A 26,201-nucleotide genomic window follows, 5' to 3' on the forward strand; every position below is an offset into this window, starting at 1 on the left:
CCCTGTGGCAGTCAGGTGCTTTGCTGTCGTCGTTTGATCTTGGCTTTTTTTCCTGTGGCCATCCTGATCTGAAAGTTACCAGGGGATGTCTGGCCTTGAATGTAGGGGCTTTTGCCCTTTGCCAGCCCATCGCCAGTAACAGTGCTGTAGTTTCCCTCGCGACTTCCTCTGATGCTTGACCCCTCAGCCTTTGGCCCAGGCTGCCCTTCCCCGGAAGCGCCCTCGCTTCCCCCTGTGTGCACTGGGTTGTGTCTCTGAAGACCCAGTGCGGGCTTCCCAGCGCCCCGTGACCTAGCGACCTGCCACGGGCTCTCCTGTCCCTTGTGCCGCTCGCCCTATGCCTCCGCCCTGGGTTGGAGAGCGGTCAGACTTCTGCGTGCCGGGTCGTCTTCCTGGCTCCCTCCCGGTGGCAGAGTCGAGAGAAGGGCCCCCCCCCCCTTTCATGTGTATCGGCAGCTCCTCCCAGGGGAGAGGGCTTATGATCTGAGAGGTGGCGTGCCTACTTGTTGTCCCCATGACTAACTGGGGGAAAGACCCCGTGCGTGAGTGTGATGGTTTCTGGCGTTCGGTTCTTGTTTAATTGCCCTCTTGTGTTCCTAGGGGTTGGCGCCCGAGCCAGAGGCTGGCAGGCCAGCAGCCGATAGCCAGACGTTTGGACTTGCTCCAGGGCCAGTAACAGCGCATGACACGTTGAGCTGTGTTGATGGAGCTGGCCCAACTGACACCTTCGGTAAGTTAGTGTCCACGTCTGGGGGTTTTCTGTCCCTCTCTTGTCTTGATCAGGCGTCTGTCCAGAAACTCAGTTTTCGGAGGGAGCAGTGCAGCTCTGCGGTAGAGTGAACGCATGCTTAGCAGGCAGGGCTTCCTGGACTCGATGCCCACTGCCTCCCTTAAACAGAACGCCCACTGTGAAACACCTGAAAGGTGTAGGTCCTGGCACAGCATCCGTCCCCTTTTGGGCGGTTGGCCTTTGCCACCTGTCCTCACAGAGATCCCAGCACGACGGCGCTTCTCCTTCCAGGAGGTGCTTTAGCCCCCTGACCTCCTTCTGTGCCCCTTGGTTGCCCTGAAACACGCATGAGTTGGGGATAGGTGAGGAGAGGAGGGGGGTTTGAAGTTCCCAGAGGTTCGTGTCCCCACTAATGTACGTGTGACTCCTCCTTACAGGCCCCGTGACAGTGCCCCAGAGCGGAGAACCGGACGAGGCCGACTTCTTTCCTGATAAAGAGGTACCGTCTCCCTTTGTCACTGTTCTTCTCCTTCGTTCGGTAGGTAAGCGTCAGGGCACGCTGCAGCGGGGACGCCTGGGTGCTTTGAGCCTGCGTCCCCAAGTTTGCATTTGCCCGGGAAGGTCTGCGGGCTTACAAGGTTTATCCCAGTGCACACCTACTACAGTTACCGGGTGCTTCACGTCGTGTGACTGCACGACGCACCTGCAGTAATTTTGGAGGCTCACCCCGTGAAGCGGGTGTCTGTAGCTACGTGGCGTGGCCCAGTTCTTCTCCGTTAGCGTTTGTGAGGGGACGCTGGAGGCGGACAGAGCCCTGTGGCAGTCAGGTGCTTTGCTGTCGTCGTTTGATCTTGGCTTTTTTTCCTGTGGCCATCCTGATCTGAAAGTTACCAGGGGATGTCTGGCCTTGAATGTAGGGGCTTTTGCCCTTTGCCAGCCCATCGCCAGTAACAGTGCTGTAGTTTCCCTCGTGACTTCCTCTGATGCTTGACCCCTCAGCCTTTGGCCCAGGCTGCCCTTCCCCGGAAGCGCCCTCGCTTCCCCCTGTGTGCACTGGGTTGTGTCTCTGAAGACCCAGTGCGGGCTTCCCAGCGCCCCGTGACCTAGCGACCTGCCACGGGCTCTCCTGTCCCTTGTGCCGCTCGCCCTATGCCTCCGCCCTGGGTTGGAGAGTGGTCAGACTTCTGCGTGCCGGGTCGTCTTCCTGGCTCCCTCCCGGTGGCAGAGTCGAGAGAAGGGCCCCCCCCCCTTTCATGTGTATCGGCAGCTCCTCCCAGGGGAGAGGGCTTATGATCTGAGAGGTGGCGTGCCTACTTGTTGTCCCCATGACTAACTGGGGGAAAGACCCCGTGCGTGAGTGTGATGGTTTCTGGCGTTCGGTTCTTGTTTAATTGCCCTCTTGTGTTCCTAGGGGTTGGCGCCCGAGCCAGAGGCTGGCAGGCCAGCAGCCGATAGCCAGACGTTTGGACTTGCTCCAGGGCCAGTAACAGCGCATGACACGTTGAGCTGTGTTGATGGAGCTGGCCCAACTGACACCTTCGGTAAGTTAGTGTCCACGTCTGGGGGTTTTCTGTCCCTCTCTTGTCTTGATCAGGCGTCTGTCCAGAAACTCAGTTTTCGGAGGGAGCAGTGCAGCTCTGCGGTAGAGTGAACGCATGCTTAGCAGGCAGGGCTTCCTGGACTCGATGCCCACTGCCTCCCTTAAACAGAACGCCCACTGTGAAACACCTGAAAGGTGTAGGTCCTGGCACAGCATCCGTCCCCTTTTGGGCGGTTGGCCTTTGCCACCTGTCCTCACAGAGATCCCAGCACGACGGCGCTTCTCCTTCCAGGAGGTGCTTTAGCCCCCTGACCTCCTTCTGTGCCCCTTGGTTGCCCTGAAACACGCATGAGTTGGGGATAGGTGAGGAGAGGAGGGGGGTTTGAAGTTCCCAGAGGTTCGTGTCCCCACTAATGTACGTGTGACTCCTCCTTACAGGCCCCGTGACAGTGCCCCAGAGCGGAGAACCGGACGAGGCCGACTTCTTTCCTGATAAAGAGGTACCGTCTCCCTTTGTCACTGTTCTTCTCCTTCGTTCGGTAGGTAAGCGTCAGGGCACGCTGCAGCGGGGACGCCTGGGTGCTTTGAGCCTGCGTCCCCAAGTTTGCATTTGCCCGGGAAGGTCTGCGGGCTTACAAGGTTTATCCCAGTGCACACCTACTACAGTTACCGGGTGCTTCACGTCGTGTGACTGCACGACGCACCTGCAGTAATTTTGGAGGCTCACCCCGTGAAGCGGGTGTCTGTATCTACGTGGCGTGGCCCAGTTCTTCTCCGTTAGCGTTTGTGAGGGGACGCTGGAGGCGGACAGAGCCCTGTGGCAGTCAGGTGCTTTGCTGTCGTCGTTTGATCTTGGCTTTTTTTCCTGTGGCCATCCTGATCTGAAAGTTACCAGGGGATGTCTGGCCTTGAATGTAGGGGCTTTTGCCCTTTGCCAGCCCATCGCCAGTAACAGTGCTGTAGTTTCCCTCGCGACTTCCTCTGATGCTTGACCCCTCAGCCTTTGGCCCAGGCTGCCCTTCCCCGGAAGCGCCCTCGCTTCCCCCTGTGTGCACTGGGTTGTGTCTCTGAAGACCCAGTGCGGGCTTCCCAGCGCCCCGTGACCTAGCGACCTGCCACGGGCTCTCCTGTCCCTTGTGCCGCTCGCCCTATGCCTCCGCCCTGGGTTGGAGAGCGGTCAGACTTCTGCGTGCCGGGTCGTCTTCCTGGCTCCCTCCCGGTGGCAGAGTCGAGAGAAGGGCCCCCCCCCCCCTTTCATGTGTATCGGCAGCTCCTCCCAGGGGAGAGGGCTTATGATCTGAGAGGTGGCGTGCCTACTTGTTGTCCCCATGACTAACTGGGGGAAAGACCCCGTGCGTGAGTGTGATGGTTTCTGGCGTTCGGTTCTTGTTTAATTGCCCTCTTGTGTTCCTAGGGGTTGGCGCCCGAGCCAGAGGCTGGCAGGCCAGCAGCCGATAGCCAGACGTTTGGACTTGCTCCAGGGCCAGTAACAGCGCATGACACGTTGAGCTGTGTTGATGGAGCTGGCCCAACTGACACCTTCGGTAAGTTAGTGTCCACGTCTGGGGGTTTTCTGTCCCTCTCTTGTCTTGATCAGGCGTCTGTCCAGAAACTCAGTTTTCGGAGGGAGCAGTGCAGCTCTGCGGTAGAGTGAACGCATGCTTAGCAGGCAGGGCTTCCTGGACTCGATGCCCACTGCCTCCCTTAAACAGAACGCCCACTGTGAAACACCTGAAAGGTGTAGGTCCTGGCACAGCATCCGTCCCCTTTTGGGCGGTTGGCCTTTGCCACCTGTCCTCACAGAGATCCCAGCACGACGGCGCTTCTCCTTCCAGGAGGTGCTTTAGCCCCCTGACCTCCTTCTGTGCCCCTTGGTTGCCCTGAAACACGCATGAGTTGGGGATAGGTGAGGAGAGGAGGGGGGTTTGAAGTTCCCAGAGGTTCGTGTCCCCACTAATGTACGTGTGACTCCTCCTTACAGGCCCCGTGACAGTGCCCCAGAGCGGAGAACCGGACGAGGCCGACTTCTTTCCTGATAAAGAGGTACCGTCTCCCTTTGTCACTGTTCTTCTCCTTCGTTCGGTAGGTAAGCGTCAGGGCACGCTGCAGCGGGGACGCCTGGGTGCTTTGAGCCTGCGTCCCCAAGTTTGCATTTGCCCGGGAAGGTCTGCGGGCTTACAAGGTTTATCCCAGTGCACACCTACTACAGTTACCGGGTGCTTCACGTCGTGTGACTGCACGACGCACCTGCAGTAATTTTGGAGGCTCACCCCGTGAAGCGGGTGTCTGTATCTACGTGGCGTGGCCCAGTTCTTCTCCGTTAGCGTTTGTGAGGGGACGCTGGAGGCGGACAGAGCCCTGTGGCAGTCAGGTGCTTTGCTGTCGTCGTTTGATCTTGGCTTTTTTTCCTGTGGCCATCCTGATCTGAAAGTTACCAGGGGATGTCTGGCCTTGAATGTAGGGGCTTTTGCCCTTTGCCAGCCCATCGCCAGTAACAGTGCTGTAGTTTCCCTCGCGACTTCCTCTGATGCTTGACCCCTCAGCCTTTGGCCCAGGCTGCCCTTCCCCGGAAGCGCCCTCGCTTCCCCCTGTGTGCACTGGGTTGTGTCTCTGAAGACCCAGTGCGGGCTTCCCAGCGCCCCGTGACCTAGCGACCTGCCACGGGCTCTCCTGTCCCTTGTGCCGCTCGCCCTATGCCTCCGCCCTGGGTTGGAGAGCGGTCAGACTTCTGCGTGCCGGGTCGTCTTCCTGGCTCCCTCCCGGTGGCAGAGTCGAGAGAAGGGCCCCCCCCCCCCCTTTCATGTGTATCGGCAGCTCCTCCCAGGGGAGAGGGCTTATGATCTGAGAGGTGGCGTGCCTACTTGTTGTCCCCATGACTAACTGGGGGAAAGACCCCGTGCGTGAGTGTGATGGTTTCTGGCGTTCGGTTCTTGTTTAATTGCCCTCTTGTGTTCCTAGGGGTTGGCGCCCGAGCCAGAGGCTGGCAGGCCAGCAGCCGATAGCCAGACGTTTGGACTTGCTCCAGGGCCAGTAACAGCGCATGACACGTTGAGCTGTGTTGATGGAGCTGGCCCAACTGACACCTTCGGTAAGTTAGTGTCCACGTCTGGGGGTTTTCTGTCCCTCTCTTGTCTTGATCAGGCGTCTGTCCAGAAACTCAGTTTTCGGAGGGAGCAGTGCAGCTCTGCGGTAGAGTGAACGCATGCTTAGCAGGCAGGGCTTCCTGGACTCGATGCCCACTGCCTCCCTTAAACAGAACGCCCACTGTGAAACACCTGAAAGGTGTAGGTCCTGGCACAGCATCCGTCCCCTTTTGGGCGGTTGGCCTTTGCCACCTGTCCTCACAGAGATCCCAGCACGACGGCGCTTCTCCTTCCAGGAGGTGCTTTAGCCCCCTGACCTCCTTCTGTGCCCCTTGGTTGCCCTGAAACACGCATGAGTTGGGGATAGGTGAGGAGAGGAGGGGGGTTTGAAGTTCCCAGAGGTTCGTGTCCCCACTAATGTACGTGTGACTCCTCCTTACAGGCCCCGTGACAGTGCCCCAGAGCGGAGAACCGGACGAGGCCGACTTCTTTCCTGATAAAGAGGTACCGTCTCCCTTTGTCACTGTTCTTCTCCTTCGTTCGGTAGGTAAGCGTCAGGGCACGCTGCAGCGGGGACGCCTGGGTGCTTTGAGCCTGCGTCCCCAAGTTTGCATTTGCCCGGGAAGGTCTGCGGGCTTACAAGGTTTATCCCAGTGCACACCTACTACAGTTACCGGGTGCTTCACGTCGTGTGACTGCACGACGCACCTGCAGTAATTTTGGAGGCTCACCCCGTGAAACGGGTGTCTGTATCTACGTGGCGTGGCCCAGTTCTTCTCCGTTAGCGTTTGTGAGGGGACGCTGGAGGCGGACAGAGCCCTGTGGCAGTCAGGTGCTTTGCTGTCGTCGTTTGATCTTGGCTTTTTTTCCTGTGGCCATCCTGATCTGAAAGTTACCAGGGGATGTCTGGCCTTGAATGTAGGGGCTTTTGCCCTTTGCCAGCCCATCGCCAGTAACAGTGCTGTAGTTTCCCTCGCGACTTCCTCTGATGCTTGACCCCTCAGCCTTTGGCCCAGGCTGCCCTTCCCCGGAAGCGCCCTCGCTTCCCCCTGTGTGCACTGGGTTGTGTCTCTGAAGACCCAGTGCGGGCTTCCCAGCGCCCCGTGACCTAGCGACCTGCCACGGGCTCTCCTGTCCCTTGTGCCGCTCGCCCTATGCCTCCGCCCTGGGTTGGAGAGCGGTCAGACTTCTGCGTGCCGGGTCGTCTTCCTGGCTCCCTCCCGGTGGCAGAGTCGAGAGAAGGGCCCCCCCCCCCTTTCATGTGTATCGGCAGCTCCTCCCAGGGGAGAGGGCTTATGATCTGAGAGGTGGCGTGCCTACTTGTTGTCCCCATGACTAACTGGGGGAAAGACCCCGTGCGTGAGTGTGATGGTTTCTGGCGTTCGGTTCTTGTTTAATTGCCCTCTTGTGTTCCTAGGGGTTGGCGCCCGAGCCAGAGGCTGGCAGGCCAGCAGCCGATAGCCAGACGTTTGGACTTGCTCCAGGGCCAGTAACAGCGCATGACACGTTGAGCTGTGTTGATGGAGCTGGCCCAACTGACACCTTCGGTAAGTTAGTGTCCACGTCTGGGGGTTTTCTGTCCCTCTCTTGTCTTGATCAGGCGTCTGTCCAGAAACTCAGTTTTCGGAGGGAGCAGTGCAGCTCTGCGGTAGAGTGAACGCATGCTTAGCAGGCAGGGCTTCCTGGACTCGATGCCCACTGCCTCCCTTAAACAGAACGCCCACTGTGAAACACCTGAAAGGTGTAGGTCCTGGCACAGCATCCGTCCCCTTTTGGGCGGTTGGCCTTTGCCACCTGTCCTCACAGAGATCCCAGCACGACGGCGCTTCTCCTTCCAGGAGGTGCTTTAGCCCCCTGACCTCCTTCTGTGCCCCTTGGTTGCCCTGAAACACGCATGAGTTGGGGATAGGTGAGGAGAGGAGGGGGGTTTGAAGTTCCCAGAGGTTCGTGTCCCCACTAATGTACGTGTGACTCCTCCTTACAGGCCCCGTGACAGTGCCCCAGAGCGGAGAACCGGACGAGGCCGACTTCTTTCCTGATAAAGAGGTACCGTCTCCCTTTGTCACTGTTCTTCTCCTTCGTTCGGTAGGTAAGCGTCAGGGCACGCTGCAGCGGGGACGCCTGGGTGCTTTGAGCCTGCGTCCCCAAGTTTGCATTTGCCCGGGAAGGTCTGCGGGCTTACAAGGTTTATCCCAGTGCACACCTACTACAGTTACCGGGTGCTTCACGTCGTGTGACTGCACGACGCACCTGCAGTAATTTTGGAGGCTCACCCCGTGAAACGGGTGTCTGTATCTACGTGGCGTGGCCCAGTTCTTCTCCGTTAGCGTTTGTGAGGGGACGCTGGAGGCGGACAGAGCCCTGTGGCAGTCAGGTGCTTTGCTGTCGTCGTTTGATCTTGGCTTTTTTTCCTGTGGCCATCCTGATCTGAAAGTTACCAGGGGATGTCTGGCCTTGAATGTAGGGGCTTTTGCCCTTTGCCAGCCCATCGCCAGTAACAGTGCTGTAGTTTCCCTCGCGACTTCCTCTGATGCTTGACCCCTCAGCCTTTGGCCCAGGCTGCCCTTCCCCGGAAGCGCCCTCGCTTCCCCCTGTGTGCACTGGGTTGTGTCTCTGAAGACCCAGTGCGGGCTTCCCAGCGCCCCGTGACCTAGCGACCTGCCACGGGCTCTCCTGTCCCTTGTGCCGCTCGCCCTATGCCTCCGCCCTGGGTTGGAGAGCGGTCAGACTTCTGCGTGCCGGGTCGTCTTCCTGGCTCCCTCCCGGTGGCAGAGTCGAGAGAAGGGCCCCCCCCCCCTTTCATGTGTATCGGCAGCTCCTCCCAGGGGAGAGGGCTTATGATCTGAGAGGTGGCGTGCCTACTTGTTGTCCCCATGACTAACTGGGGGAAAGACCCCGTGCGTGAGTGTGATGGTTTCTGGCGTTCGGTTCTTGTTTAATTGCCCTCTTGTGTTCCTAGGGGTTGGCGCCCGAGCCAGAGGCTGGCAGGCCAGCAGCCGATAGCCAGACGTTTGGACTTGCTCCAGGGCCAGTAACAGCGCATGACACGTTGAGCTGTGTTGATGGAGCTGGCCCAACTGACACCTTCGGTAAGTTAGTGTCCACGTCTGGGGGTTTTCTGTCCCTCTCTTGTCTTGATCAGGCGTCTGTCCAGAAACTCAGTTTTCGGAGGGAGCAGTGCAGCTCTGCGGTAGAGTGAACGCATGCTTAGCAGGCAGGGCTTCCTGGACTCGATGCCCACTGCCTCCCTTAAACAGAACGCCCACTGTGAAACACCTGAAAGGTGTAGGTCCTGGCACAGCATCCGTCCCCTTTTGGGCGGTTGGCCTTTGCCACCTGTCCTCACAGAGATCCCAGCACGACGGCGCTTCTCCTTCCAGGAGGTGCTTTAGCCCCCTGACCTCCTTCTGTGCCCCTTGGTTGCCCTGAAACACGCATGAGTTGGGGATAGGTGAGGAGAGGAGGGGGGTTTGAAGTTCCCAGAGGTTCGTGTCCCCACTAATGTACGTGTGACTCCTCCTTACAGGCCCCGTGACAGTGCCCCAGAGCGGAGAACCGGACGAGGCCGACTTCTTTCCTGATAAAGAGGTACCGTCTCCCTTTGTCACTGTTCTTCTCCTTCGTTCGGTAGGTAAGCGTCAGGGCACGCTGCAGCGGGGACGCCTGGGTGCTTTGAGCCTGCGTCCCCAAGTTTGCATTTGCCCGGGAAGGTCTGCGGGCTTACAAGGTTTATCCCAGTGCACACCTACTACAGTTACCGGGTGCTTCACGTCGTGTGACTGCACGACGCACCTGCAGTAATTTTGGAGGCTCACCCCGTGAAACGGGTGTCTGTATCTACGTGGCGTGGCCCAGTTCTTCTCCGTTAGCGTTTGTGAGGGGACGCTGGAGGCGGACAGAGCCCTGTGGCAGTCAGGTGCTTTGCTGTCGTCGTTTGATCTTGGCTTTTTTTCCTGTGGCCATCCTGATCTGAAAGTTACCAGGGGATGTCTGGCCTTGAATGTAGGGGCTTTTGCCCTTTGCCAGCCCATCGCCAGTAACAGTGCTGTAGTTTCCCTCGCGACTTCCTCTGATGCTTGACCCCTCAGCCTTTGGCCCAGGCTGCCCTTCCCCGGAAGCGCCCTCGCTTCCCCCTGTGTGCACTGGGTTGTGTCTCTGAAGACCCAGTGCGGGCTTCCCAGCGCCCCGTGACCTAGCGACCTGCCACGGGCTCTCCTGTCCCTTGTGCCGCTCGCCCTATGCCTCCGCCCTGGGTTGGAGAGCGGTCAGACTTCTGCGTGCCGGGTCGTCTTCCTGGCTCCCTCCCGGTGGCAGAGTCGAGAGAAGGGCCCCCCCCCCCTTTCATGTGTATCGGCAGCTCCTCCCAGGGGAGAGGGCTTATGATCTGAGAGGTGGCGTGCCTACTTGTTGTCCCCATGACTAACTGGGGGAAAGACCCCGTGCGTGAGTGTGATGGTTTCTGGCGTTCGGTTCTTGTTTAATTGCCCTCTTGTGTTCCTAGGGGTTGGCGCCCGAGCCAGAGGCTGGCAGGCCAGCAGCCGATAGCCAGACGTTTGGACTTGCTCCAGGGCCAGTAACAGCGCATGACACGTTGAGCTGTGTTGATGGAGCTGGCCCAACTGACACCTTCGGTAAGTTAGTGTCCACGTCTGGGGGTTTTCTGTCCCTCTCTTGTCTTGATCAGGCGTCTGTCCAGAAACTCAGTTTTCGGAGGGAGCAGTGCAGCTCTGCGGTAGAGTGAACGCATGCTTAGCAGGCAGGGCTTCCTGGACTCGATGCCCACTGCCTCCCTTAAACAGAACGCCCACTGTGAAACACCTGAAAGGTGTAGGTCCTGGCACAGCATCCGTCCCCTTTTGGGCGGTTGGCCTTTGCCACCTGTCCTCACAGAGATCCCAGCACGACGGCGCTTCTCCTTCCAGGAGGTGCTTTAGCCCCCTGACCTCCTTCTGTGCCCCTTGGTTGCCCTGAAACACGCATGAGTTGGGGATAGGTGAGGAGAGGAGGGGGGTTTGAAGTTCCCAGAGGTTCGTGTCCCCACTAATGTACGTGTGACTCCTCCTTACAGGCCCCGTGACAGTGCCCCAGAGCGGAGAACCGGACGAGGCCGACTTCTTTCCTGATAAAGAGGTACCGTCTCCCTTTGTCACTGTTCTTCTCCTTCGTTCGGTAGGTAAGCGTCAGGGCACGCTGCAGCGGGGACGCCTGGGTGCTTTGAGCCTGCGTCCCCAAGTTTGCATTTGCCCGGGAAGGTCTGCGGGCTTACAAGGTTTATCCCAGTGCACACCTACTACAGTTACCGGGTGCTTCACGTCGTGTGACTGCACGACGCACCTGCAGTAATTTTGGAGGCTCACCCCGTGAAACGGGTGTCTGTATCTACGTGGCGTGGCCCAGTTCTTCTCCGTTAGCGTTTGTGAGGGGACGCTGGAGGCGGACAGAGCCCTGTGGCAGTCAGGTGCTTTGCTGTCGTCGTTTGATCTTGGCTTTTTTTCCTGTGGCCATCCTGATCTGAAAGTTACCAGGGGATGTCTGGCCTTGAATGTAGGGGCTTTTGCCCTTTGCCAGCCCATCGCCAGTAACAGTGCTGTAGTTTCCCTCGCGACTTCCTCTGATGCTTGACCCCTCAGCCTTTGGCCCAGGCTGCCCTTCCCCGGAAGCGCCCTCGCTTCCCCCTGTGTGCACTGGGTTGTGTCTCTGAAGACCCAGTGCGGGCTTCCCAGCGCCCCGTGACCTAGCGACCTGCCACGGGCTCTCCTGTCCCTTGTGCCGCTCGCCCTATGCCTCCGCCCTGGGTTGGAGAGCGGTCAGACTTCTGCGTGCCGGGTCGTCTTCCTGGCTCCCTCCCGGTGGCAGAGTCGAGAGAAGGGCCCCCCCCCCCCTTTCATGTGTATCGGCAGCTCCTCCCAGGGGAGAGGGCTTATGATCTGAGAGGTGGCGTGCCTACTTGTTGTCCCCATGACTAACTGGGGGAAAGACCCCGTGCGTGAGTGTGATGGTTTCTGGCGTTCGGTTCTTGTTTAATTGCCCTCTTGTGTTCCTAGGGGTTGGCGCCCGAGCCAGAGGCTGGCAGGCCAGCAGCCGATAGCCAGACGTTTGGACTTGCTCCAGGGCCAGTAACAGCGCATGACACGTTGAGCTGTGTTGATGGAGCTGGCCCAACTGACACCTTCGGTAAGTTAGTGTCCACGTCTGGGGGTTTTCTGTCCCTCTCTTGTCTTGATCAGGCGTCTGTCCAGAAACTCAGTTTTCGGAGGGAGCAGTGCAGCTCTGCGGTAGAGTGAACGCATGCTTAGCAGGCAGGGCTTCCTGGACTCGATGCCCACTGCCTCCCTTAAACAGAACGCCCACTGTGAAACACCTGAAAGGTGTAGGTCCTGGCACAGCATCCGTCCCCTTTTGGGCGGTTGGCCTTTGCCACCTGTCCTCACAGAGATCCCAGCACGACGGCGCTTCTCCTTCCAGGAGGTGCTTTAGCCCCCTGACCTCCTTCTGTGCCCCTTGGTTGCCCTGAAACACGCATGAGTTGGGGATAGGTGAGGAGAGGAGGGGGGTTTGAAGTTCCCAGAGGTTCGTGTCCCCACTAATGTACGTGTGACTCCTCCTTACAGGCCCCGTGACAGTGCCCCAGAGCGGAGAACCGGACGAGGCCGACTTCTTTCCTGATAAAGAGGTACCGTCTCCCTTTGTCACTGTTCTTCTCCTTCGTTCGGTAGGTAAGCGTCAGGGCACGCTGCAGCGGGGACGCCTGGGTGCTTTGAGCCTGCGTCCCCAAGTTTGCATTTGCCCGGGAAGGTCTGCGGGCTTACAAGGTTTATCCCAGTGCACACCTACTACAGTTACCGGGTGCTTCACGTCGTGTGACTGCACGACGCACCTGCAGTAATTTTGGAGGCTCACCCCGTGAAACGGGTGTCTGTATCTACGTGGCGTGGCCCAGTTCTTCTCCGTTAGCGTTTGTGAGGGGACGCTGGAGGCGGACAGAGCCCTGTGGCAGTCAGGTGCTTTGCTGTCGTCGTTTGATCTTGGCTTTTTTTCCTGTGGCCATCCTGATCTGAAAGTTACCAGGGGATGTCTGGCCTTGAATGTAGGGGCTTTTGCCCTTTGCCAGCCCATCGCCAGTAACAGTGCTGTAGTTTCCCTCGCGACTTCCTCTGATGCTTGACCCCTCAGCCTTTGGCCCAGGCTGCCCTTCCCCGGAAGCGCCCTCGCTTCCCCCTGTGTGCACTGGGTTGTGTCTCTGAAGACCCAGTGCGGGCTTCCCAGCGCCCCGTGACCTAGCGACCTGCCACGGGCTCTCCTGTCCCTTGTGCCGCTCGCCCTATGCCTCCGCCCTGGGTTGGAGAGCGGTCAGACTTCTGCGTGCCGGGTCGTCTTCCTGGCTCCCTCCCGGTGGCAGAGTCGAGAGAAGGGCCCCCCCCCCTTTCATGTGTATCGGCAGCTCCTCCCAGGGGAGAGGGCTTATGATCTGAGAGGTGGCGTGCCTACTTGTTGTCCCCATGACTAACTGGGGGAAAGACCCCGTGCGTGAGTGTGATGGTTTCTGGCGTTCGGTTCTTGTTTAATTGCCCTCTTGTGTTCCTAGGGGTTGGCGCCCGAGCCAGAGGCTGGCAGGCCAGCAGCCGATAGCCAGACGTTTGGACTTGCTCCAGGGCCAGTAACAGCGCATGACACGTTGAGCTGTGTTGATGGAGCTGGCCCAACTGACACCTTCGGTAAGTTAGTGTCCACGTCTGGGGGTTTTCTGTCCCTCTCTTGTCTTGATCAGGCGTCTGTCCAGAAACTCAGTTTTCGGAGGGAGCAGTGCAGCTCTGCGGTAGAGTGAACGCATGCTTAGCAGGCAGGGCTTCCTGGACTCGATGCCCACTGCCTCCCTTAAACAGAACGCCCACTGTGAAACACCTGAAAGGTGTAGGTCCTGGCACAGCATCCGTCCCCTTTTGGGCGGTTGGCCTTTGCCACCTGTCCTCACAGAGATCCCAGCACGACGGCGCTTCTCCTTCCAGGAGGTGCTTTAGCCCCCTGACCTCCTTCTGTGCCCCTTGGTTGCCCTGAAACACGCATGAGTTGGGGATAGGTGAGGAGAGGAGGGGGGTTTGAAGTTCCCAGAGGTTCGTGTCCCCACTAATGTACGTGTGACTCCTCCTTACAGGCCCCGTGACAGTGCCCCAGAGCGGAGAACCGGACGAGGCCGACTTCTTTCCTGATAAAGAGGTACCGTCTCCCTTTGTCACTGTTCTTCTCCTTCGTTCGGTAGGTAAGCGTCAGGGCACGCTGCAGCGGGGACGCCTGGGTGCTTTGAGCCTGCGTCCCCAAGTTTGCATTTGCCCGGGAAGGTCTGCGGGCTTACAAGGTTTATCCCAGTGCACACCTACTACAGTTACCGGGTGCTTCACGTCGTGTGACTGCACGACGCACCTGCAGTAATTTTGGAGGCTCACCCCGTGAAACGGGTGTCTGTATCTACGTGGCGTGGCCCAGTTCTTCTCCGTTAGCGTTTGTGAGGGGACGCTGGAGGCGGACAGAGCCCTGTGGCAGTCAGGTGCTTTGCTGTCGTCGTTTGATCTTGGCTTTTTTTCCTGTGGCCATCCTGATCTGAAAGTTACCAGGGGATGTCTGGCCTTGAATGTAGGGGCTTTTGCCCTTTGCCAGCCCATCGCCAGTAACAGTGCTGTAGTTTCCCTCGCGACTTCCTCTGATGCTTGACCCCTCAGCCTTTGGCCCAGGCTGCCCTTCCCCGGAAGCGCCCTCGCTTCCCCCTGTGTGCACTGGGTTGTGTCTCTGAAGACCCAGTGCGGGCTTCCCAGCGCCCCGTGACCTAGCGACCTGCCACGGGCTCTCCTGTCCCTTGTGCCGCTCGCCCTATGCCTCCGCCCTGGGTTGGAGAGCGGTCAGACTTCTGCGTGCCGGGTCGTCTTCCTGGCTCCCTCCCGGTGGCAGAGTCGAGAGAAGGGCCCCCCCCCCTTTCATGTGTATCGGCAGCTCCTCCCAGGGGAGAGGGCTTATGATCTGAGAGGTGGCGTGCCTACTTGTTGTCCCCATGACTAACTGGGGGAAAGACCCCGTGCGTGAGTGTGATGGTTTCTGGCGTTCGGTTCTTGTTTAATTGCCCTCTTGTGTTCCTAGGGGTTGGCGCCCGAGCCAGAGGCTGGCAGGCCAGCAGCCGATAGCCAGACGTTTGGACTTGCTCCAGGGCCAGTAACAGCGCATGACACGTTGAGCTGTGTTGATGGAGCTGGCCCAACTGACACCTTCGGTAAGTTAGTGTCCACGTCTGGGGGTTTTCTGTCCCTCTCTTGTCTTGATCAGGCGTCTGTCCAGAAACTCAGTTTTCGGAGGGAGCAGTGCAGCTCTGCGGTAGAGTGAACGCATGCTTAGCAGGCAGGGCTTCCTGGACTCGATGCCCACTGCCTCCCTTAAACAGAACGCCCACTGTGAAACACCTGAAAGGTGTAGGTCCTGGCACAGCATCCGTCCCCTTTTGGGCGGTTGGCCTTTGCCACCTGTCCTCACAGAGATCCCAGCACGACGGCGCTTCTCCTTCCAGGAGGTGCTTTAGCCCCCTGACCTCCTTCTGTGCCCCTTGGTTGCCCTGAAACACGCATGAGTTGGGGATAGGTGAGGAGAGGAGGGGGGTTTGAAGTTCCCAGAGGTTCGTGTCCCCACTAATGTACGTGTGACTCCTCCTTACAGGCCCCGTGACAGTGCCCCAGAGCGGAGAACCGGACGAGGCCGACTTCTTTCCTGATAAAGAGGTACCGTCTCCCTTTGTCACTGTTCTTCTCCTTCGTTCGGTAGGTAAGCGTCAGGGCACGCTGCAGCGGGGACGCCTGGGTGCTTTGAGCCTGCGTCCCCAAGTTTGCATTTGCCCGGGAAGGTCTGCGGGCTTACAAGGTTTATCCCAGTGCACACCTACTACAGTTACCGGGTGCTTCACGTCGTGTGACTGCACGACGCACCTGCAGTAATTTTGGAGGCTCACCCCGTGAAACGGGTGTCTGTATCTACGTGGCGTGGCCCAGTTCTTCTCCGTTAGCGTTTGTGAGGGGACGCTGGAGGCGGACAGAGCCCTGTGGCAGTCAGGTGCTTTGCTGTCGTCGTTTGATCTTGGCTTTTTTTCCTGTGGCCATCCTGATCTGAAAGTTACCAGGGGATGTCTGGCCTTGAATGTAGGGGCTTTTGCCCTTTGCCAGCCCATCGCCAGTAACAGTGCTGTAGTTTCCCTCGCGACTTCCTCTGATGCTTGACCCCTCAGCCTTTGGCCCAGGCTGCCCTTCCCCGGAAGCGCCCTCGCTTCCCCCTGTGTGCACTGGGTTGTGTCTCTGAAGACCCAGTGCGGGCTTCCCAGCGCCCCGTGACCTAGCGACCTGCCACGGGCTCTCCTGTCCCTTGTGCCGCTCGCCCTATGCCTCCGCCCTGGGTTGGAGAGCGGTCAGACTTCTGCGTGCCGGGTCGTCTTCCTGGCTCCCTCCCGGTGGCAGAGTCGAGAGAAGGGCCCCTCCCCCCTTTCATGTGTATCGGCAGCTCCTCCCAGGGGAGAGGGCTTATGATCTGAGAGGTGGCGTGCCTACTTGTTGTCCCCATGACTAACTGGGGGAAAGACCCCGTGCGTGAGTGTGATGGTTTCTGGCGTTCGGTTCTTGTTTAATTGCCCTCTTGTGTTCCTAGGGGTTGGCGCCCGAGCCAGAGGCTGGCAGGCCAGCAGCCGATAGCCAGACGTTTGGACTTGCTCCAGGGCCAGTAACAGCGCATGACACGTTGAGCTGTGTTGATGGAGCTGGCCCAACTGACACCTTCGGTAAGTTAGTGTCCACGTCTGGGGGTTTTCTGTCCCTCTCTTGTCTTGATCAGGCGTCTGTCCAGAAACTCAGTTTTCGGAGGGAGCAGTGCAGCTCTGCGGTAGAGTGAACGCATGCTTAGCAGGCAGGGCTTCCTGGACTCGATGCCCACTGCCTCCCTTAAACAGAACGCCCACTGTGAAACACCTGAAAGGTGTAGGTCCTGGCACAGCATCCGTCCCCTTTTGGGCGGTTGGCCTTTGCCACCTGTCCTCACAGAGATCCCAGCACGACGGCGCTTCTCCTTCCAGGAGGTGCTTTAGCCCCCTGACCTCCTTCTGTGCCCCTTGGTTGCCCTGAAACACGCATGAGTTGGGGATAGGTGAGGAGAGGAGGGGGGTTTGAAGTTCCCAGAGGTTCGTGTCCCCATTAATGTACGTGTGACTCCTCCTTACAGGCCCCGTGACAGTGCCCCAGAGCGGAGAACCGGACGAGGCCGACTTCTTTCCTGATAAAGAGGTACCGTCTCCCTTTGTCACTGTTCTTCTCCTTCGTTCGGTAGGTAAGCGTCAGGGCACGCTGCAGCGGGGACGCCTGGGTGCTTTGAGCCTGCGTCCCCAAGTTTGCATTTGCCCGGGAAGGTCTGCGGGCTTACAAGGTTTATCCCAGTGCACACCTACTACAGTTACCGGGTGCTTCACGTCGTGTGACTGCACGACGCACCTGCAGTAATTTTGGAGGCTCACCCCGTGAAACGGGTGTCTGTATCTACGTGGCGTGGCCCAGTTCTTCTCCGTTAGCGTTTGTGAGGGGACGCTGGAGGCGGACAGAGCCCTGTGGCAGTCAGGTGCTTTGCTGTCGTCGTTTGATCTTGGCTTTTTTTCCTGTGGCCATCCTGATCTGAAAGTTACCAGGGGATGTCTGGCCTTGAATGTAGGGGCTTTTGCCCTTTGCCAGCCCATCGCCAGTAACAGTGCTGTAGTTTCCCTCGCGACTTCCTCTGATGCTTGACCCCTCAGCCTTTGGCCCAGGCTGCCCTTCCCCGGAAGCGCCCTCGCTTCCCCCTGTGTGCACTGGGTTGTGTCTCTGAAGACCCAGTGCGGGCTTCCCAGCGCCCCGTGACCTAGCGACCTGCCACGGGCTCTCCTGTCCCTTGTGCCGCTCGCCCTATGCCTCCGCCCTGGGTTGGAGAGCGGTCAGACTTCTGCGTGCCGGGTCGTCTTCCTGGCTCCCTCCCGGTGGCAGAGTCGAGAGAAGGGCCCCCCCCCCTTTCATGTGTATCGGCAGCTCCTCCCAGGGGAGAGGGCTTATGATCTGAGAGGTGGCGTGCCTACTTGTTGTCCCCATGACTAACTGGGGGAAAGACCCCGTGCGTGAGTGTGATGGTTTCTGGCGTTCGGTTCTTGTTTAATTGCCCTCTTGTGTTCCTAGGGGTTGGCGCCCGAGCCAGAGGCTGGCAGGCCAGCAGCCGATAGCCAGACGTTTGGACTTGCTCCAGGGCCAGTAACAGCGCATGACACGTTGAGCTGTGTTGATGGAGCTGGCCCAACTGACACCTTCGGTAAGTTAGTGTCCACGTCTGGGGGTTTTCTGTCCCTCTCTTGTCTTGATCAGGCGTCTGTCCAGAAACTCAGTTTTCGGAGGGAGCAGTGCAGCTCTGCGGTAGAGTGAACGCATGCTTAGCAGGCAGGGCTTCCTGGACTCGATGCCCACTGCCTCCCTTAAACAGAACGCCCACTGTGAAACACCTGAAAGGTGTAGGTCCTGGCACAGCATCCGTCCCCTTTTGGGCGGTTGGCCTTTGCCACCTGTCCTCACAGAGATCCCAGCACGACGGCGCTTCTCCTTCCAGGAGGTGCTTTAGCCCCCTGACCTCCTTCTGTGCCCCTTGGTTGCCCTGAAACACGCATGAGTTGGGGATAGGTGAGGAGAGGAGGGGGGTTTGAAGTTCCCAGAGGTTCGTGTCCCCATTAATGTACGTGTGACTCCTCCTTACAGGCCCCGTGACAGTGCCCCAGAGCGGAGAACCGGACGAGGCCGACTTCTTTCCTGATAAAGAGGTACCGTCTCCCTTTGTCACTGTTCTTCTCCTTCGTTCGGTAGGTAAGCGTCAGGGCACGCTGCAGCGGGGACGCCTGGGTGCTTTGAGCCTGCGTCCCCAAGTTTGCATTTGCCCGGGAAGGTCTGCGGGCTTACAAGGTTTATCCCAGTGCACACCTACTACAGTTACCGGGTGCTTCACGTTGTGTGACTGCACGACGCACCTGCAGTAATTTTGGAGGCTCACCCCGTGAAATGGGTGTCTGTATCTACGTGGCGTGGCCCAGTTCTTCTCCGTTAGCGTTTGTGAGGGGACGCTGGAGGCGGACAGAGCCCTGTGGCAGTCAGGTGCTTTGCTGTCGTCGTTTGATCTTGGCTTTTTTTCCTGTGGCCATCCTGATCTGAAAGTTACCAGGGGATGTCTGGCCTTGAATGTAGGGGCTTTTGCCCTTTGCCAGCCCATCGCCAGTAACAGTGCTGTAGTTTCCCTCGCGACTTCCTCTGATGCTTGACCCCTCAGCCTTTGGCCCAGGCTGCCCTTCCCCGGAAGCGCCCTCGCTTCCCCCTGTGTGCACTGGGTTGTGTCTCTGAAGACCCAGTGCGGGCTTCCCAGCGCCCCGTGACCTAGCGACCTGCCACGGGCTCTCCTGTCCCTTGTGCCGCTCGCCCTATGCCTCCGCCCTGGGTTGGAGAGCGGTCAGACTTCTGCGTGCCGGGTCGTCTTCCTGGCTCCCTCCCGGTGGCAGAGTCGAGAGAAGGGCCCCCCCCCCTTTCATGTGTATCGGCAGCTCCTCCCAGGGGAGAGGGCTTATGATCTGAGAGGTGGCGTGCCTATTTGTTGTCCTAGTGACTATTTTACTGAAAGACCATGTGTATTATTTTAATGGGTTGTAACTTTTGGTTCTTGTTGTTTTGTGTATGTGTGTGTTCATAGGAAGTCTTGACTGGGCCTGAAATTGACAGATCAGTTCATATTTCTGAGTCGGTTCACATTGCTCCAGAGGAACTAGCCGATCATGGCTCTTTGACGTCTGTTATTGCAGCAGAAAAAAGCTGTGCATTAAGTAAGTTGATGAACATGCATGATAGTTTTTTTCTCTGTCGTAATAGCTAGTGTGCCACGGTAGATTTTTTAGCTTAGTTAGAGATAGAATGTATGCATTACAGGTAGTAATATTCGGTTCAGTTTTCAGTTCTCAAAAAAATATTATGAAATTGTGCTCTTTGTAAATATATATGTTATGACCATTTGTTGTTAATGGTTTCCATTTAACAGCTATCTTTATAGCTGTCCCATGTTTGATGATGTTTTTCGTCCAGAAAATGGTACAACCTTTGAAAGTGGCTTTTCTTCTTTATTATATAGTAATATGCATGAGTGGCAGTTGATGTATATGTGTGTTCAAAATTTAATTTGTAAGTATTCTCATTTATGTGTCTGTGCCTTAGTTTTATATGTAACATTTTATCTTTTCATTTAGGTATCCAGGAAGATACAGAATCATCTTCTCATTTAGAGGTAGTATTCTATTTTTATTATTAGTATCGCCTTTAAATATTAACTAGTTTTGTTAATACATAAGTGAAGGGATGCTTTGAGGTTAGTTTCTCTTTTTGCGTTTTCCTATCCATATTTTTCTTATGTTTTTGAATCTTCCATTAAGAAATTCTTTGAGTGCTAAAGGTCTTACTAGTACCTAGTATCCTCTTGTTAATTTTCCAGTCTTACCTAATGAAACCAGTGTTTATAGCCCAGAAAGCAATGCTTATTTGTCCTATGGAATCGATTTGACTTCTTGAGTTGTTTTCTCTAAAAAGTAGAGAGTTATTCTTTTTCAGCCTGTGACCAATTGTGTGTGTTTCTTATAAATGGATTTGTCCAACTCTCAAGGCATATTCAGAGAAAAGTGTTTTGGGTCAAAAAGAAGACTGTTTTCATATTGTTATGTTTTGTTTTATGTTTTTGCCAATTTGACCTTCAAAAGCAAATGCCTGTGAGTTGGAAATATTACAGTTTTCTTGTCAAGTAGATCTGCAGGGATAGTTTCATGTAAATCAAAAGCATGGTGAAGATTAGTAAATATGTGGGGTTAGTATACCAACAGTTTGGGTTAGTGACATTGTAATGAGGACAGCCCATATTGGATAGTTAGTGTGGCCTGCATGTTGTACTTTGATCGTGACCGTAGTTGAAGTATTGTAAGTAACAATGGTGGAGTGTTCTAAGCTTACAGCTGTGAAGAGAGGTAAATTGACCCTGAACTCTTGGATCTAGACAGATGCTACCTAGTGGCACAGCACTGTATTTCAAGTCAGCAGATATGTTGGCATCTTTGTTCTGTCATGCATAAGCTGTGGGGTCTTGGAAAAACTTGTTGGAGCTGTTTGAATGTCAGTGACCTTGTTGGTAAAAGGGCACTGGCACTTAACTCTGAGGTGTGTGCAGTGAACAAATGTAACAAATGTGAAAAGATGTCATCTGCAAATGGTGCTATAAAGTGTAAGACAGGATGATCACAGTGACAATGAATGACTTACTAAGTGCTGAGGACACTTTTTGACACCTGAAGGACAAGAAAATGGCAGTGGATAGTTAAGAATGGGAAAGTTAGAGTGGGCATGTGGAGTTCTCATTTAAATGGGGGTATGTCGTGTTTTAGTAGACTATTAGTGGAGATCTCTGATAGGTATAGAGTGATTTGGTGCTTGTCGGCATCTTGAGATTTTCGATGTTTTGACCTTAAAGAAATTCCTGCTTCTGAACACCAACTGCGTGCCAGGCAGTTAAGACACTGAACTGACCGAAGGGTTGAGGGGTTAGGCTGTAGTGGTAGGAACAGAAGGACAAGTAAACAGGAATATTCTGTCAATCACAGTAAGTCCTTCAGGTAAAGGAAATGGAGAACTTTAGTTTTTGACAGAAGGGGCGTGTCTGTAGTTATGATGGGTGTGGAGTAAGAGTGGAATTCACTTAGTTGGCACAGATCAGAATGTGACCAAAGCTGCCAAGGGAAGGACGGGAAGGAGCCAGTGACGTGAAGGCCCAGGGAAGGAACACTCTGGACAGAGAGAAATCCTTGTAGTTTTTTGAAGAATTGCGTAACTGTACTTAAAGATTCCGCTGTTATTAAGACATCAATGTTTTTCTTATTACTTTGCTACTTTATTCAACTAGTTTTCCTAACTATAAAAGTTTTATCAAATAATAAGATTGTGCTAAGCCATTGTTTACTGAAATGAAGCAGCTTCTACAGTGTTTTGTCAGTACTCAATGTGACAGACTCCAAGGTTTGTTTTCATGTCAAGGATCTCAATTTAATACTAAATCCGTATCTGTCGTTAGAAATATTTTAAATTTATAGCAAGTATATTTATGGAAGTACTTGTTTTAAAATAAGTGCATTTTAAGTTTTGCTTTTTTATTGAAGTGTGGTCAATTTACCATGTTAGTTTCACATGTACTACAAAGCAATTCAGTTTTACCTACAAAAATGCGTATTTTTAAATATATCTTCATTTTTGTGGGGGAATGTAGAATGAAGTTAGGTGTTTTGAAGTTAATTCTTTGTTGAAATGTGAATATAAGTCAATATTTTGCCTGTGAAAATACTTGCTCTGGCTTTCCATGTTCAGCTTACTGAATCAAAAGCCAAATGAAAATAAAAGATAGGCTTGTTCTAGAGAATGTATATGAAGTTTTCTATTTATATGTTTGGTTTCCCAAGATACTCTTCTCTTGTTTTTAAGTCTTAATTGCTTTTAAAATAGGAAGGCTTTTTTTTTTAAGTTTTGAAATGCAGGGATTTTCTTAGGGATTAGGAATTCTTTATGCGACTCATTATTAATATTGATTTTAACAGAGTATCTCTGAGAGTCTACCACAAATGTATGTGGATATTTCATCTGGAGCTGCAGGTCAAACAGGAAAGAATATATTAAGTGGACAAGTAGAAGGTAAGACCTGTATTTTATTAAAAAGCCATCTGACAGAATGTTGATTTCCAACATGAATTCTGATATATTCTAAAAGCCAAAGAAAAATCACCCGGTGAAGGTATAGTGAGGGAAAAATGAGAAAAGGAGGTAAATTTTATAACTTTGGTGTCAACGACAGATTAAATTGAGAGTGCCATTTAAGGAGCTTAATTGTTTCATTTCAGAATTCTCTGTGACCTAAGGACAGTCAGAAAATGAGGCAGGAAAGAGGGGATGAAGAATGAGAGCGGCAGAGGGGACAGGCAGTAAATGAAGGGAAAGGAGGTAGGGGCCTGTGGGAGAGGGTGGGAAGGTAGATCAGTTCTTTGGAAAAAGAAAGTGTCTGAAATGTGAGATGGACCTGAAGTGAGCTTCCAGCACCGTAGCTTGTCCGAGAAGCACGAATGTTCCCACTGTCCCCATATTCCTCATTGTTAGGCAGGCAGTGAGGACTGAGGTGCCTGATCATGCAGAGCTGGGTTTTACCTGCCGTGGGTGAACACAAGCAGATGTGGGCAGCTGTAAATGTCTGGACCTTCATGTCATGTAGTGTGTTGCTGCCTTACAGGATGGTGTCACCTAGGCCAAAAGAGAATAAGGAAGAGGAAGAGAGCAGGGTGTGTTATGGGGGGTGAGGGGGGCAGGGAAGCTGTTTCCTGATAAATAGTCCATTAGAAAGTTTGCAACTTCTAATGCAGTTTCAATTTGGAGAAGTGTTATAGTGGGCACTTGAGGCTAGATTTTTCAGAAGGATCAGTTAAGTCGAGTAGACTCGGTATAGACGAGACTGTCTCAAATTTTAACTAGTCACCTGGGGACCCATTGAAAAGTGTGCATTCTGAACCGTAGGCCTGAGATTCTGCATTTCTAATGAGTTCTAAGCTGACACTCTTGTTGCTTGTCTTGAGACCACGCTCAGAATAGCAAGAGGGTAGATTTGTGTTTAGAGAAATCTGGGAGAAGAGCCACTAGAGAATTCAAGACATAAAGCATCAAGGAAAAGCGTAATTTTGTTTTTCTTTCTGAGCACGTTTATAGCCAGAGGGAGGCAAAGAGTTGAAGCAGAAATTACCGATGTAAGTTCCTGCCATTAAGCAGAGAGAAAAAAGAAGTGGTGGGGATAATCCATCAAAAGAATATAAAAGGGGGGAAGAATTAAGACCACAGATCTGGAGCTACCTTTGAAAAGGGAAGGATACAGTGAAAGGAAAGAGAAAAAAAAGGTGATAGGTGATCTGGGAACTGATGAGGAAACTTGAGAGAACTCCTTTCAGATGGCGTCATATGTTTGCACTGAAGCAAGATTAGATCATTGCCACTGCAGAGAATTCCGGAAGCAGGAAGGGGCTAGAACTGGGGTAAACCACAGCCACTCCTCACAACTGTCAGACATCAAGACTATATGTTGAATTGGCATTTGTTACTCAAATGAGATTAATTTCTGTATGGAAGCACTAGCTTTTTTTTTTTTTTTTTTTTTAGGATAGCTAATTTTTTGATGATTCTCTCATAGAAAGGCTTTTAAACATTAGCATGAGGTACCAAACCAAACTAATTTTGGAAACAGAAGAAATTAATAGTATTCATTCCCTAAATGCTAAAAATGTTTTCAGTGAATACTACAGTGATCTTGAAATATAAAAGACTTAATATCTAATAATTCTGTGGCAATTAAATTAATTTTTTACCTTTTCAATAACCTTATGTCAATATTGAAAACCTAATATACATTGTTTCTTAGGTGTGTCTTACATACCTTCTTGCACGAGTGGGTCAAGAAACTTCAAGATGACAGCTGAGACCACGTCCACTCCAACAGCACAGGCCTCTCACCGCTCCACCTTTGCCACTGGTCTACTCCACCACCAGTTTGCCATGGATAACGATACTGCTGCAATTGTGGTTGACAGCGGCTCCGGCATGTGCAAGGCCGGCTTCGCGGGCAACAATGCCCCCCAGGCCGTCTTCCCCTCCATCGTGGGACGCCCCCGGTACCAGGGCGTCATGGTAGGCATGGACCAGAAGGACTCCTATGTAGGTAATGAGGCCCAAAGCAAGAGAGGCATCCTGACCCTCAAGTACCCCATGGAACACGGCATTGTCACCAACTGGGATGACATGGAGAAGATCTGGCACCACACCTTCTATAATGAGCTGCGCGTGGCCCCAGAGGAGCACCCCTTGCTGCTGACTGAGGCTGCACTGAACCCCAAGGCCAACCGTGAGAAGATGGTTCAGATCATGTTTGAGACCTTCAACATCCCAGCCATGTACATGGCCATCCAGGCTGTGCTGTCCTTGTACACCTCTGGCCGCACCACTGGCATTGTGATGGACTCTGGTGATGGGGTCACTCACACTGTGCCCACCTACGAGGGGCATGCCCTCCCCCACGCCACCCTGCATCTGGACCTGGCTGGCCGGAACCTGACGGACTACCTTATGAAGATCCTCATGGAACGTGGCTACAGGTTCACCACCACGGCCGAGCGGGAAATCGTGCGTGACATCAAAGAGAAGCTCTGCTACGTCGCCCTGGACTTGGAGCAGGAGATGGCCACTGCCGCCTCCAGCTCCTCCCTGGAGAAGAGCTATGAGCTGCCCGATGGTCAGGTCATCACCATTGGCAGCGAGCGCTTCCGCTGCCCTGAGGCTCTCTTCCAGCCCGCTTTCCTGGGCCTGGAAGCCTGTGGCATCCACGAGACTACCTTCAACTCCATCATGAAGTGTGACATGGACATCCGCAAGAACCTCTATGCCAACACGGTGCTGTCTGGCGGGACCACCATGTACCCCGGCATCACCGGCAGGATGCAGAAGGAGCTCACTGCCCTGGCCCCCAGCACGGTGAAGGTCAAGATCATTGCGCCCTCTGAGCGCAAGTACTCCGTGTGGATGGGCGGCTCCATCCTGGCCTCGCTGCCCACCTTCCAGCAGATGTGGATCAGCAACCAAGAGTATGATGAGTTTGGTCCCTCCATCGTCCACCACAAGTGCTTCTAGGCGGACTGAGTTACCTTCCACCCTTTTCATGACAAAACCTAACTTGCACAGAAAAGGTGACGAGATTGGCATAGTTTTATTTTTTTTGTTTTGAATTTTTTTTTTTTTGGTACTGACTCAGGACTTAAAAACTGGAACAGTGAAGGTGACAGCAGGCAGTTGGATCAAGCATCCCCAAAGTTCTACCTTGTGGCTGAGGACTTCGTACATTTTTTAAAATAGTCATTTCGAATATAAGATGCATTGTTATAGGAAGTCCCTTGCCTTCCTGAAAGCTGCCCCACTTCTCTAAGGAGAAGGGCCAGTCCTTGCCTAAATCCACACAGGGGAGGGTGATGGCATTGCTTTTGTGTAAGTGATGGTCTCCAAAAAAAAAAAAAATTACCTTAAATCTTGCTTTTGTTTTACTTTAATGATCAGCCCCCCTTTTTTGTCCCCAAACTTGAGATGTATGAAGGCTTTTGGTCCCCTTGAGAGTAGGCTGAGGCATGGAGGCAGCCAGGGTTTACCTGTACACTGACTTGAGACCAGTTCGATAAAGTGTACAGCTTTAAAAAAAGGGGGGTGGGGGATCAGCCAAGATGGTGGAGTAGAAGAATCCTCGTAGCTCACCGTCTCCCACAAATACACCAAAACTCACATCCATGGACCCACCCAGCCAAGCAGAGCACCTGCTGAACTCTGACAGAACATTGCCTTCTTCAAAAGACGGAGACACCACAAATATGGTAGGAAAAAAGTAGAAGTAAAATAACTTGGGACTAGTCCTGCAGGGAGGAAGCTGCAAAGGAGAAATAGCGTTCACTTGCTGGGTCTACCCCTCTCCAAGGGAGAGGTCATTGGGACTGAGGGGGATCCTCCAAGGCCCAGATCTATATGAAATAGCTCTTGACAAACAGAACTAAGTTAAATGGGCACAGAGGTTCTCTGCAACCCCTAGCCCTAGAGGGAAAGTGGCAGGTGGAGGACAGGACAAGCTGCCTGAGCCAGGCGGAGGACAGGCAGGCTGCACAGAGGCAATCCCAGGGAACTACAGGGTATTTCACACTGTG

General features: G+C 54.3%; 1 protein-coding gene across 1 annotated transcript in view; it reads left to right on the top strand.

Annotated features, from left to right (window-relative positions):
- LOC140685656 (actin, cytoplasmic 1-like) overlaps nucleotides 1–25,336 on the top strand; it is an 83,319-nt gene extending 57,983 nt beyond the window's left edge. The window contains exons 77-104 of the mRNA XM_072937613.1: nucleotides 601–730; nucleotides 1,168–1,229; nucleotides 2,142–2,271; nucleotides 2,709–2,770; nucleotides 3,685–3,814; nucleotides 4,252–4,313; nucleotides 5,229–5,358; nucleotides 5,796–5,857; nucleotides 6,771–6,900; nucleotides 7,338–7,399; nucleotides 8,313–8,442; nucleotides 8,880–8,941; nucleotides 9,855–9,984; nucleotides 10,422–10,483; nucleotides 11,398–11,527; nucleotides 11,965–12,026; nucleotides 12,939–13,068; nucleotides 13,506–13,567; nucleotides 14,480–14,609; nucleotides 15,047–15,108; nucleotides 16,022–16,151; nucleotides 16,589–16,650; nucleotides 17,563–17,692; nucleotides 18,130–18,191; nucleotides 19,106–19,235; nucleotides 19,653–19,690; nucleotides 22,032–22,125; nucleotides 23,888–25,336. Coding sequence (XP_072793714.1) covers nucleotides 22,056–22,125; nucleotides 23,888–25,149 — 1,332 coding nt within the window. The 5' untranslated portion in view covers nucleotides 601–730; nucleotides 1,168–1,229; nucleotides 2,142–2,271; ... (22 more) ...; nucleotides 19,653–19,690; nucleotides 22,032–22,055 and the 3' untranslated portion in view covers nucleotides 25,150–25,336. The remainder of the gene's footprint in view (nucleotides 1–600; nucleotides 731–1,167; nucleotides 1,230–2,141; nucleotides 2,272–2,708; nucleotides 2,771–3,684; nucleotides 3,815–4,251; nucleotides 4,314–5,228; nucleotides 5,359–5,795; nucleotides 5,858–6,770; nucleotides 6,901–7,337; nucleotides 7,400–8,312; nucleotides 8,443–8,879; nucleotides 8,942–9,854; nucleotides 9,985–10,421; nucleotides 10,484–11,397; nucleotides 11,528–11,964; nucleotides 12,027–12,938; nucleotides 13,069–13,505; nucleotides 13,568–14,479; nucleotides 14,610–15,046; nucleotides 15,109–16,021; nucleotides 16,152–16,588; nucleotides 16,651–17,562; nucleotides 17,693–18,129; nucleotides 18,192–19,105; nucleotides 19,236–19,652; nucleotides 19,691–22,031; nucleotides 22,126–23,887) is intronic.
- Nucleotides 25,337–26,201: the final 865 nt, after the last annotated feature.

Source organism: Vicugna pacos, chromosome 15 (assembly GCF_048564905.1).
Source record: "Vicugna pacos chromosome 15, VicPac4, whole genome shotgun sequence".
Classification (NCBI taxonomy): domain Eukaryota; kingdom Metazoa; phylum Chordata; class Mammalia; order Artiodactyla; family Camelidae; genus Vicugna; species Vicugna pacos.